The 12,009-nt window shown below is 44.7% G+C and overlaps 1 protein-coding gene across 3 annotated transcripts; it reads right to left on the reverse strand.

Annotated features, from left to right (window-relative positions):
• Positions 1-1,415: 1,415 nt before the first annotated feature.
• Positions 1,416-4,966, reverse strand: LOC123088554 (cysteine-rich receptor-like protein kinase 14). 3 transcript variants are annotated; one of them, XM_044510755.1, is made up of 10 exons: positions 4,712-4,966; positions 4,390-4,612; positions 4,161-4,311; positions 3,802-4,056; positions 3,458-3,716; positions 2,932-3,163; positions 2,702-2,852; positions 2,411-2,596; positions 1,598-1,705; positions 1,416-1,472 (listed from the first exon to the last, which is right to left on the reverse strand). In XM_044510755.1, exons 2-9 carry the CDS (start codon positions 4,467-4,469, stop codon positions 1,643-1,645), a joined length of 1,377 nt encoding a protein of 458 aa, XP_044366690.1. In that variant the 5' UTR covers positions 4,470-4,612; positions 4,712-4,966; the 3' UTR covers positions 1,416-1,472; positions 1,598-1,642. The 3 variants fall into 3 exon arrangements, with proteins under 3 accessions (XP_044366690.1, XP_044366689.1, XP_044366691.1); XM_044510754.1 differs by having other exon boundaries at positions 1,416-1,705; XM_044510756.1 differs by lacking the exon at positions 2,932-3,163 and having other exon boundaries at positions 1,416-1,705; positions 2,702-2,757.
• Between the last annotated feature and the right edge of the window lie 7,043 nt (positions 4,967-12,009).

Genomic DNA, 12,009 nt, shown 5'->3' on the forward strand with positions numbered 1-12,009 from the left:
GTGCCTGCAACACCTCCTCCCGTGGCGACCCCTCCCGCTCCGGTGACTGCGGCGGAGTGGCGCGCCAGTCCACGCCCAGGACGGCCGCCATCTCCGGAGCAGTGCAGGACCAGGCCCACCCCGTGCACACCAGCTGCTGGAAGGCGGCCGCCGGCTCCTCCTCCATGGCGTCCTCCCTCCTTTCCTCCGTCAAGGCCGCCATCTGCAGCTCCGGGAAGGCCACGTCGCCGGCGGCAGACAGTGCCATGGCCTCCTCCAAGCCGTCCCATTGCCGCTCGTCGTGTGTGCGCATGGAGTCCTCCATGACACGCTGCACGAGACGGGCTTCCTCCTCCGCCGTCATGCGAGGAGGTGGTGGTGGCGATGGAGACGGCGACGGCGTGGGCGTGAGGCCCGCACCACCCTACGCCCGCGCTCCTGGGGAGCAGCCGTGGCCCCGTCGACGTGCTCTGGGTGTGGCCGCCGTGGCCCCGTCGACGTGCCGGCGAAATAGGACGCCTGCCGCGCGTCGTGCTCATCGCGGAACCAGGTGTCCCACAATGGCGAGTCGGGGGCGTACCTGGGGTCGTAGTAGAGGTCGTCCGGGAGGAGGCGGCGGCGGCGCTCGATCTCCTGGCGGTGCGCACGGCCGGTCACCGGGACCGGCAGGATCGGCACGCGGTCGGCCGACAAATGCCAGTTGTTGGGGAGGTGGGCGTCGCTCCAGGGGATCGGCGTCCTCGTCTCCCAATAACGGCGGCACACCTCCACGCGGATGTAGTGCCGGTCGCGCTCGCCAGCGGACGCGGGGGCGATGGAGAACGCGGGCGGCAAGGGGGCCCGGCGTGGTGACGATGGCGAGGCCGGCTCCTCCTTCTTCACCGAGCCGCGGCCACGCCCCGACTGCGGGGCGGCCGTAGTTCCAGAGCCCCATGGCTGCGGGGCGGCCGACCGGCGAGTTCTTGGCTAGGGTTTGGGGCCTGGGGCTGTCGGGTTTCGAGGAGGCCGTGGGGCGGCGTGGGGCAGTGTGGACGACGACCGGTCCACGCTTCCCACTTAAAGAAGTCCGGCGACCCTTCCATGTGTGGATGACACAGGTGGGGCCGCCCGCCCGTGCGCATTGATGTGGGCGGGATGCCGGTAGGTGGCCGCCTGCCACGCGGCCCCGACGCGGACGAGGGCGCGTCCGTTTGGTGTCCGCCGCGACCCAAACCCGGCGCAAGTTTGCGCTCGAAATGGGTCGGCCCGGACACAAAACGTACATGATGGGTCCGGGCCGTCGCGCGCTGGGCCGCCTCCTTTGTCCGTTTTACCCCAAATGGACCGGGGCGGACAGAATAGGGTCGCGCGGTGGAGTTGGCCTAATAACACTCCTTTACAAACTATTCTCTCTGTCGTCCCCTTTTTGGGGTGACTAGATGAAGGCATTGAGTATGTACTTCCAGCGCTGATGTGCATGCATGTTCTCCTTGTAATACCTCGGCACCATGAATCTACAAAATTCCAAGATTTGCGCACATTAATTGAAGCCAACGGACTTGTGTGTTGATACAAGCAATCCTGTTCGGTTACGATGCGTCGATACACGCAATCCTGTTCAGCTACGATGCGTCGATACCTGGGGCGTATTGAGACCATGCGTAAAATATGGCAACTGCTGCGACTAAGAGGAACAGCCAATGCTTGAAGTGAGAAAGGTCTTCAACGCAGTCAGCTTGTTTGCCCACTGCATCCAGAGAAAGGAGTGGTTAAATCATGCATGAATCCATACGCGCGCGCGCACATGCCTTATGTTTCTTAGGTATACATGGGAGTCATGGGGCAGTGCACGAGCTTCATTCTAAAAAATTGAACGACGATGTTATTTTTAGATAGACACCCAAAAGCCTATGATAAGATGAATTGGTCTTTTCTCCGGCAGTTCCTGAGAATGAAGCTCTGCAGGCCTAACTGCTGGTATCTTATATATTTAGTCTGTGGAAGTAATCAGTGCACTCAGAGACCATCCACATAAACCCTACTATCATTGAGGATATGTTTGCTGACTGGCTTTTAGGCATAGCAAAAGCAATAGTGAGGCCAACTTCCATATGTTAAGGTATTGTAAGACAATAAAAATGTTTCTAACTCGATGCAGGTAATTTAAATGGCCTCCTCCTTGTTGCATTCATGGCGGCTGCTACAGGGATTTGGTGGAGACGGCTGGAAAAAGTAGCTCACGAAGAATAATATATTTCTCAAAGAACTATATTTCCAAACAAAATACTAAATGTTTTTAATAGTATAAATTTGCTTTAAAATTCCTTTGGGGCAAGTGCACATGTTGATAATTTCAGGTTATGGCAGGGAACATATGAATTAAAGTAGGATGATGAAAGACGTAAGGCCAATCATAGTGCAAAAGATGGTCCGTGGAGCAGAGAATACATACCTGACATATCGGTTTACTTTTAGCAATACAAATGTTACTTAGTTCATTGACAATCTGGGCTATAGTAGGCCTTCTGGTTCGGTCGTCCTCCACACATTTTAATGCTATTTCGATGCATGTCCTCACTTCTTCAGATACATGGGACGACATTGTTGCTTGCAGCCTCATTCGCCAGTTTTCACATACCTGAAGAATTGAAACATAATGCCAAAAAAGGCATGCACGAATAGGGGTAAGCCACAATAAAATATTTGGGATATTTTTTCTGTGACATCAGATCTTTTTCCTTACATGCTTAATATATTCTTTCGGAGGTGTGTCTGCACAGTTGAAGTAGCCATCCTTTCCTGCCATTATTTGTATGATTATGACCCCGAGACTGAAAACGTCAAACTTCGGACTGATTTGTTGTCTATTGATGTATTCTGGTGGCATATATCCACTGCACTTCATCAAATACGGTTATTTTTCTATAAGTTTGAGAAAGAAGTTGATTAATTACTTCTGAGTTATTAACTTACCGTGTTCCTTTCATATCTTGGGATTCTGTGATATAGGTTTGCATCGAATCAAATAATCTTGACAAACCAAAATCACCAAGTTTTGCTACCATATCCTTATCCAACAAAATATTGGCAGGTTTTAAGTCCAGATGGTAACTGGGAGCATCAGCATTATGAAGGTTATGTAAACCCTCACAAATTTCTTTTATTATTTTGTAGCATTTGTCCCAATCAAGTGTGCAAGGTTCAGCTGCAGAAGTAAATAAAAAACATGTTACTATCAAGTTTGTTTTCTATAAAACATAGTCCGCTGCACCGCCTGATTTTTACTCCTAGATGCTACCCAAAAAATGGTTATGTTATCTACCTCAACCCTAACCTCTTATCGCATTTCTTGTTGGTTGCTAGCTCAACAGCCAGCCCAAGAATGAATCATATGTATGGATCCAAGGATGAGTAAATAGACCATATTTACCCCCTTATGTAGTTAATTATGTTGTACAAAATTCAAATATTGTTTAGTAGAAGTAGAGAAGAATCATACCAGAAAGTTGATCGGCAAGGCTCCCACCCTGCATGTATTCCAAACAAATCGCTCTTTCTACCACACTAGCAGAAACATGTTCTCCTTTATACTCGGCAACTATCTGTGATGTATGGTGGCAGTAGCCAACTAACTGTACGATATTTTTGTGTTTGATCCTCATTAGAATATTAAGCTCATTCTTAAACTGCTCATCATCAATCCACAACACTGGATGAAGTTTCTTAACAGCAATCTCTTCTCCATTCTCCAACACCCCCTGTTAAAATCTCAGATTTTATGTCACATCATTCTTGTTGTTAACGGACAACCTCATTTGAAAGTTAGAAGAGTAATAACTATACCTTGTAAATAACTCCATATCCGCCACGGCCAACTATGTTCTGCTCAGAAAAACCATTTGTAATGCGTTCTAAGAACTCGAATGACCACTCAACAATATCAATCTTATTCAGTTCTTGTATGATCTCATTTATAGTAGGCCTCTTCATCAGATTGAACTCCACGCATTTTAGAGCTATTCCGATGCATGTCCTAACTTCACGTGAAGTACGCTTCGATATTGTGGCCTGCAGCCTATTTACCCATAATTCATATTCCTGCACAATTGAAACATAATTCCTTGGCATGCATGCTTAGATGTATGGCATAACCTAATATTAGTGGGAAAAATAGATTCCACAATATAAGAGTTTTGTCTTACAAGCTCAATAAATTCTTCAGGAGGAATATCTGCACATTTGATGTAGCTCTGCTTTCCTGCCATTATTTGCAAGATTATAATGCCCAGACTGAATACATCAAACTTTGGTGTAATTTGTCGTTTACTGATGTATTCTGGTGGCATGTATACACTGCGTAATACAAAAGGAATTTATTTTCACAAAAAGTTCATGAAAGAATCCGATTACTTCTCATGGTTGTTACCATACCTTGTTCCCATGACTTCTGATGTGTTGAAGGTTTCTGTTGAATGTCTAGAGAAACCAAAACCCCCAATTTTGGGCATCATGTCCTTATCCAGCAAAATTTTTGTAGGTTTTAATTCCAGATGGTAAAAAGGATACTCTAATCCTTCATGAAGGTAATGTAAACCCTCACATAATCCCTTAATTATGTTGTAACATATGTTCCAATCAAGCGCACACGATTCATCTATAGAAGTAAGCAAGAAAGTGTATTACTAAGATGTAAAGTTTAGGCATCATTGTTCTTACATGTAAAAATGGTAGTGTAAGTAGAGCATAATCATACTAGTAAGATATGTGTCAAGGCTTCCTTCCGGCAAGTATTCGGATCATAAAGATCTTTCTTCCACTCTAGCAGAAACTTGGTTTCCATTGTGCTCAACAAGCACTTGTGAAGTATGATGGCAGTAACCAACTAACCGTACGGTATTTTTATGTTGGACCCTCATAAGATTATTGAACTCATTTTTGAATTCCTCGTTGTCAAGCCCCCGCATAAGATGAATCTTCTTCACAGCAATTCATTTCCCATTGTCTTGTACTCCCTGTTAAAACATATCTATTAAGTCAGTATATGCTAACATATAGTGTTGTTAGTTAAGCATTAAATACTATGGATGATAGAACTAAAGGATCAACACGATTATTCGCCTCTTCCACCTCTACATCTCAGGTAAGTTGACCGCAGGAAGTTTTCTGTTGGAGACGGGGTACAATCACCATAGGGAGATGTCTCACCATAGGTAGTTAGATTTTGCCCATGGTCTTTCAATCCATGAGCATGTCAGAAATACCAAGAGAACTCGACGGCACCAAAGGTGGGGAGCCGCAAGGGAGCTCGACCATATGTCGGTGGGGGGCATGGTTTGGCGTTGGCGATGTGGCGCGTCATTGAAGGGGCACATGGTCTCAGATTGTTGAGGACATCTTCTCTTGGGTATGCCAGTGGTGCGTACGGCAAGATCACACCAATCTAACAAAGAAAGGATTGGAGCCAAGTGTGATTTCCACTGGACCACAGGTAAGGGATGCTGTGTATAATGTGTGTTGTTGTAGGTTCAGGATGAGGGCTCGCCATGGATGGGGTGTGCAAAGTTTATTTTTTTAAGTGCATGAACAAATTGAAATGTTAAATTTGTGTATATTAGTGTTTTGACACAGTTAAGACAATTTAAATGGTCACATCTTTTCGGAAGTTATAAATGGAATTTTTTAACATGTTAATCTTACAATTCTTCTGCGTCTTTTCATTCTTTTGTACTTTGTCTTTCCACCAAGAAATATGCTTTCACCAAGGGGTCGTCATTCCACGAAGAGACATCTTTTCACCATGGGACGCGTCTTTCCTTGAAGGGTTACTAAGGGGCCTGTCTTTTCACAAAGAAACGGCATTTCACCAAGCGATGCATCTTTTCACGAAAGGACATGACCATTCATAGGTCTTAACTGTCAAGATCTGATGGACTTGATTAATCATTTCTACAATTTAAGGATTACTCTTTTTAGGGTGATGTGGCTTTACGTTGATGTTGCATTAGGAGTCAGTTTTAGAATAAAGAGGGATTGTGACCATGTAAAGATTTGATGTTGTCTTGTTATATGATCCCTATGGGTTGTGTTAAAAACTTGAGAGATTTCACAAAAATAATGGCGTACACTACTTAGAAACCGAACCATCTCTTAGAAATAATCATGGTTTTGACATGGAACGTGTCAGGTTTGAAGGTGAAGTGATGGTTGCTTCATCGCTTGACCTTGAAAATATTTCTTGCTATATTTAAGCCATTAAGTGCATTCTTAGACATTTAACGGATATAATTTAAATTTGAAATTGAAATGCATGAAAAAGTTGGCAAAACGTGTTAAAAATGTTATCTATACTAATGAGTTGTTTAGGCCTTATCCAAGAAAATAAAAGGAATTCCAAACATCAGGGTGCCAAGACTCGAACCCGAATATGGATCTTATTGGTTTATAACTCCAAAGTGTGTTGACAAAGTATGAAACGTCACATGGTATAGTTATATGATCTTGGGAGGTTGTGATTAAAATTTAAGAAGGTTTCACAACATTTGTGATGTATATACTGCTTGGAAATTGAACCATCTTCGAGGAAGAATCGTGGTTTGGAGAGAGAATATGTCATGTTTGAAGGAAAATGATGGTTGCTTCATCTTCTGACCTTGAAACTTTGTACACTGAACATACACCATCACATGTTCCATGTAAAAATTTGGCATTTTTGGGTTCATTTGTTACATTTAAGCCATTAAATGTATTTGTAGTCATTTAGCAGATATAATTCAAATTTGAACTACAAGTGCATGAAAAGTTGGTAACAAATGGGTTAAAAAAATCGTATTTGTTTTATTGTGTCTATATTTAGGACATATCCAAGAATAGAAAAGGAATTTCGAACACTAGGGTGAGAAGACTCGACCCGAACATGGAGCTTATTGGGTTTTACTCTAAAAAATGCAATCAAAGTCTTGAAAACATTAAACTTGGCATGGTGTCATTATATGATTTATTAAGTTGTAGATTCTGAAAAATAATCTTTCAAAAAAGTTGTGACATATACTGCTTAGAAATCAAACCATCTCCCAAGAAGAATCGTGGTTTCGAGATAAAACATGTCAGGTTTGAAGGTGAAGTGACGCTTGCTTTATCTTTTTAGCTTGAAACTTTTTCTACACGCAACAATTGTAGAGCATGTCACAACTTCAAGTGCTCTGCATGGAGGATCTACCATAACAGTTTCAAGTGTTCTATCGGGAGGAACCACTGTCACATTTAATCAAGAGAGTAATGGTAGTATACATGTTGGGCTTGATGGGAATGTGAGGAGGTGCTATCAAGCTACACCAACAAATGGAGGCTAAACTTAGAGAACAAATGGCTAAGGAAACAAACAGTAGAAGAGAATCGGCTAGAGGAAAGATTTTACCATCTCTTTAAATTGAACTGGAAAAGAACCATAGATGTAACAATGGTGGACAGAGAGGATGAAAATGTAGATAAGGAAGTGAAGCAGGCTGACTCTGATGGTGACATGGGGGGAATGAGTCTTGTGATCTAGGAATGAAAGGAGCAGAGGACATTGACCCGGAAACTGATGCAAGGCACCTGGGCTATGTTACTTGAGATATCAAAGAAATGAATGACGGGTTATGTCTGAAAACTTATCGAATGGACTTGCCGATAGTGACAAGGGGGCTTTTCAAGAGTTCGAGTCCAAGAAAGAAATATGGTAGATGTGAAGAAACATGCAAAATGAACGAGAACAAGTGGCAAGACTTGAGTCATTTTGAGATGGGTGTTCCCTAATTTAGCAGGAGAGGGCTATCCATGTTACAATATGCATATGATATTATTTTTTCTTTCTAAAGCTGATGTTGTTAGTGCTAGAAATATTGGAGTCATTTTGTGTTATTTTGAACATTTGTCTAGGCTAAAGATTAACTTCCATAAAAGTGAAAAATTTTTGGTGAGGCTAATCAACAGATAGAAGATTTTAGAATATTTTCACCTATGTAGAATGTGTTTTACCTATGAAATATTTAGGTATTCCTATGTTAAGAAACCGTGGATGGAAGAAAACTAAGGAAAATGTAGAGGGCAAACCAGGGACCTAGCAAGGGAAATTTCTATCTTATGGGGGCAGAATAGTGTTGTTGAGATCTTGTAGGAGCAAGATCCCTTTTTATGCTATGTCTATGTTTGAGTTACCTAAAGGTCTACTTAAGAATATGGGGGGGGGGGGGAATAGAAAAACGTTGTTGTGGCAGGATAGTGATGATACACATAAATACCATTTAGTAAACAGGGTAAATATTTCCCAACCTGTTGATCAGGGTGGACTGGGTATTGTAGATCTTGAGGTTATGAGTATTTTCCTTTTAAAAGTAAATGGCCATGGAAGCTAGAAAATGAGGCAGGTTTATTGCAGAAATTAGTTCTAGATAAATATTGCAATAAAGATGTATTGTGTTATTTGAAGGCTAGACCTAATCAATTCCAATTGTTTAGGTGTATCTTGAAAGTAAGGGATGTTCTCTACAAGTTATTTAGGAAGAAAATAGGAAGTGGGCAGAGGATAATGTTCTGGGAGGATTTGTGGTTGGGTTCCATACCTTTCTACAAGAAGTTTGCTAGACCGTATAATTTAACCCTTAGTGAAAATATCCTCCTAGTTTCTATAATCACGACCTTGGTTGTATTTGGGGTTTGTGGTAGAAGATTCTTGAGAGATGAGACTAGTGACATGTGGCAACAATTACAAGATTCGTGTAGGGGTGTGGTATTAACTGATGAAAACCATAAGTGTAGATGGATCCTAAACAAGTCTGACAAGTTTTCTGTGTATTCTTTGTATGTGATGTTGAATATGGCTCAAGTTAAATGCCCTTTGAGGAAGTTCTGGTGCATTAATGTTCCTTTGAAGATTAAGGTGTTTGTTTGGCTTTTGTTCAAAAATAGTATTGTAACAAAGTAAAATCTCTTGAAAAGGGGGCTGGAGTGGATTGCTAGTAGTAAGTGTATGTACTTTTTTTTAAAACGAGGCAAAAGATTTCCCATTTTCATTGATTAAGAAAAAGAGAGTTTTCCGGTTAATTAACGGAAAACCAGGCGAAAACCGTTACAACTCGCCCATTGAATAGGGCAATCCGACCGACCTGGCACTCACAAGACCCCACACACCGCCGAGGAGAGGACACCGTCACGGCTACCAACAATGTCATCGTCATCGCCTCTCCGCGAGTAGGCGACTCCGATTTCCTTGCTGACGACCATCAAGACCTCTCCGAACGAACGGCACCCGAGGACCTCGTCAGCCGAAGCCAAACAATCGGCCGCAGACGTCGAGGACCGGCAGCTCCGATTTTGTTGATGAGTTTCACAGGAGAAAGTTGCCAGCCTTGCACCGACCTAGTCCAACGCGAGCTGCGGAGAGCACCGTCCGCCGAAACCACCCTCATGGAGTAATCGTTGCCGCATGGGCCCCGCCGCACGCAGCTACGACTTCTCTGTCACAGTGAGAAACAAGCATAGGCACACCCGAAGGCGAACTGAACCGCCGACATCAAAAAGACAAGCCGCAACCCAGCTCCACACATCACCATTGTCGTCGCCACACGAGTCGCAACGCCAACCACTCGCATCACCGGTCGGGCACCTGCCAACCGAGACACCGTGCACGGCCAGCCCGTAGGAAGCACGGGAAAGGATCACCGGTCGTCAAAGAAATGCCCCAAAGGAGGAAACGCCGTATGGACGGTGTCGTTGCCCGACCCAGATGGGTCTAGGCTTTCGCCCGAAGAACCAGATCCGAGGATGTAGCAGGCCGAAGAACTCCACGGCGGTGCCTACAACAAGGGAAACGGCGTCCGCAGGCGCCGCCACCGCCGGCCGGCCAAAGCCGGGCAAGCTTGCGCTTGGAGCAGAGACACGACCAACATCGTCACGCAGCCGGCACAAGCCAGCCCGCACCGCCGCTGACATGCACACCCCTGCGCAGCAACCGTGCTGTTACCTCACAGGGCCCACCACTGAGCACGCACACCCGCCTCGCTGCCGCAGGAAGGCCACCCGGATGACCGACGCTCCGGAAGACGCAGACGAGCCGGATCTGGCACCCCCTTGCCGCAGCACTGCAGCGACCACTAAGGGCCGGCCAAAGCAGCCGACCTGCGCGGAGACGAATGACCGAAGGAAGGAAAGGGGGGCGACCACCCCGCCCCTACTCGCCGGGCAGGAGCCCTCGAGCCTGCCGACGACGCCACCGTGGCCGCCACCCGCCGGAGACGCAGCCTCGGAGTGTATGTTCTCAGTGAAGTAGAACTGTATATCATCTTCTTTTAATTGCCCCATGGTTAGGTATGCGTGGGGAGTAGTGAATTGTGCTTTCAGTTTGGACTTGAATTTGAAGTCTGTTGATGATCTAAGCAGATGGCCTTTTACTTTGCCTATGAAAGCTAGAAGCTTAGTAGGAGTACCGGTAGGTGTATCCGTTGTTATTTGGGCAGAATGTGGAACACGAGGAATGCTGAATGCAACTTGTTTCCGCACTGGCTGATGACGAGAAATATTGGCCAGCCAGGCAAAACTGCTGTTGCGAGTTGCGGCTAGAATATTTAGCAGGTAGTGAGGATTAGCTCCGGTGGTGCTGAGGATAGCTGGTTGGGGAATTTTTTTTAACACAATACAGACGTAGATGTTTATACGTACGCACATACACTCACGTCTATGAATGCACGCACATACAATCTACCTCTATGAGCACCTCCGAGAGACTGAGCCGGTTCTCTAGTCCTATGGAAGGAAGAAGTGTTTATGGTGTAATAAAGTGTTTAATTTTGGAGGTTCTTCTGCTCTGCAGCGCAACTATGAATGTTTTAGGACAAATATTACCAAAGTTGGGAAACACTGCTTTGTTTCTGTTTTATAGGATGCAACATATACATGTAGTGCCATGAAGTGTCTGCTCGCAATAGCTCGTATGCTCCATCATGAAGAGTAAGAACTAAAAAAAGGTAAAAAATACAAAAGAAATTGAAATATTTTGGGAACAAGAATTCTCAACATGCGCCCTCTAATTTCATGAATAAACAGCATTCCAAAATGCTTCCGAAAAACAAAGCAGCATTCCAAATGCTTCCGAAAAACAAAGTCTGGAGCATCAATTTTGTTTTCTAGGAAGGACTTGGGAATATTTTTCTTCATGAAAATTTACACACATATTGAGACTTCGTCAATGTTCATTAAAAAAAATTAGATTTTCTTGTTTTTCTATTTTTTTAATGTACTATTCACGAGGGTACATATGAGCTCGCAAAGTCGCAAGCAGAAGGGCACTTTGGGTATGTATATGCTGCCAGTGCTAGAGGGCGATTGTTTTCATTTCCTGTTTGTGTTGTCCGCTTCATCAGGAGTAAAAAACAAAAGATGCAAGTTGTAATCATACAGTACCTTGTAAACTACTCCGCAGCCACGATGTCGACGGGGTCAGAGACGCCGACGACCGTGATCTTCCCAACCTTCATGTCCACACCAATCCTGTTCGATACCTGAGGCCCGTTGTTGTTCACGTCAGAAACGAATTCACGAACAAGGCCTGAAGAAGAGTAGTACTAGTACCATATAGAGCGGCGAGTGCACCGAGCGTTTTCTGCTTGTCTCGGTCGTCATGTGGCCCCACCTTCATCACGATCTTCTGCAATCGTCAAACAACAAAACCTCAGAGAACAAACCAACCAGGGAACAACCAAGGTCTGCAAATCAGTATCTAGACTTATAATAGTGTGTTGGCCTAGTCCCGACGACGGCCACATTGGACGACGAACGACAACTATGAACATCGCACCCTGAATATCTTGATTTCTACCTCAAGAGGCTGAAGCAGTGCAGTACGTAGCTAAGAGTAACTTTAGCCGATCCCTAAAAAATACTGGAGTAAACAGTGCAGTACGTAGCTAAGAGTAACTATAGCCGATCCCTAAAAAATACAGGAGTAAACGGTGCAGTAAACCTTAGTTGAGTATTTACTCCACTATGTTTTGGTCGGTTCTAGCCGATCCCCAAATT

The sequence above is a fragment of the Triticum aestivum genome, chromosome 4A (genome assembly GCF_018294505.1).
Source record: "Triticum aestivum cultivar Chinese Spring chromosome 4A, IWGSC CS RefSeq v2.1, whole genome shotgun sequence".
In the NCBI taxonomy this organism is placed as follows: domain Eukaryota; kingdom Viridiplantae; phylum Streptophyta; class Magnoliopsida; order Poales; family Poaceae; genus Triticum; species Triticum aestivum.

Coding starts and splice junctions, on each gene's coding strand:
- LOC123088554 (XM_044510755.1), bottom strand. CDS start 4,469: ATGATGCCCAAAATTGGGGGTTTTGGTTTCTCTAGACATTCAACAGAA. Junction 4,057..4,160: donor CTGAAGAATTTATTGAGCTT/GTAAGACAAAAC, acceptor TCAATTGTGCAG/GAATATGAATTATGGGTAAA. Junction 3,164..3,457: donor CCTTGCCGATCAACTTTCTG/GTATGATTCTTC, acceptor TTACTTCTGCAG/CTGAACCTTGCACACTTGAT.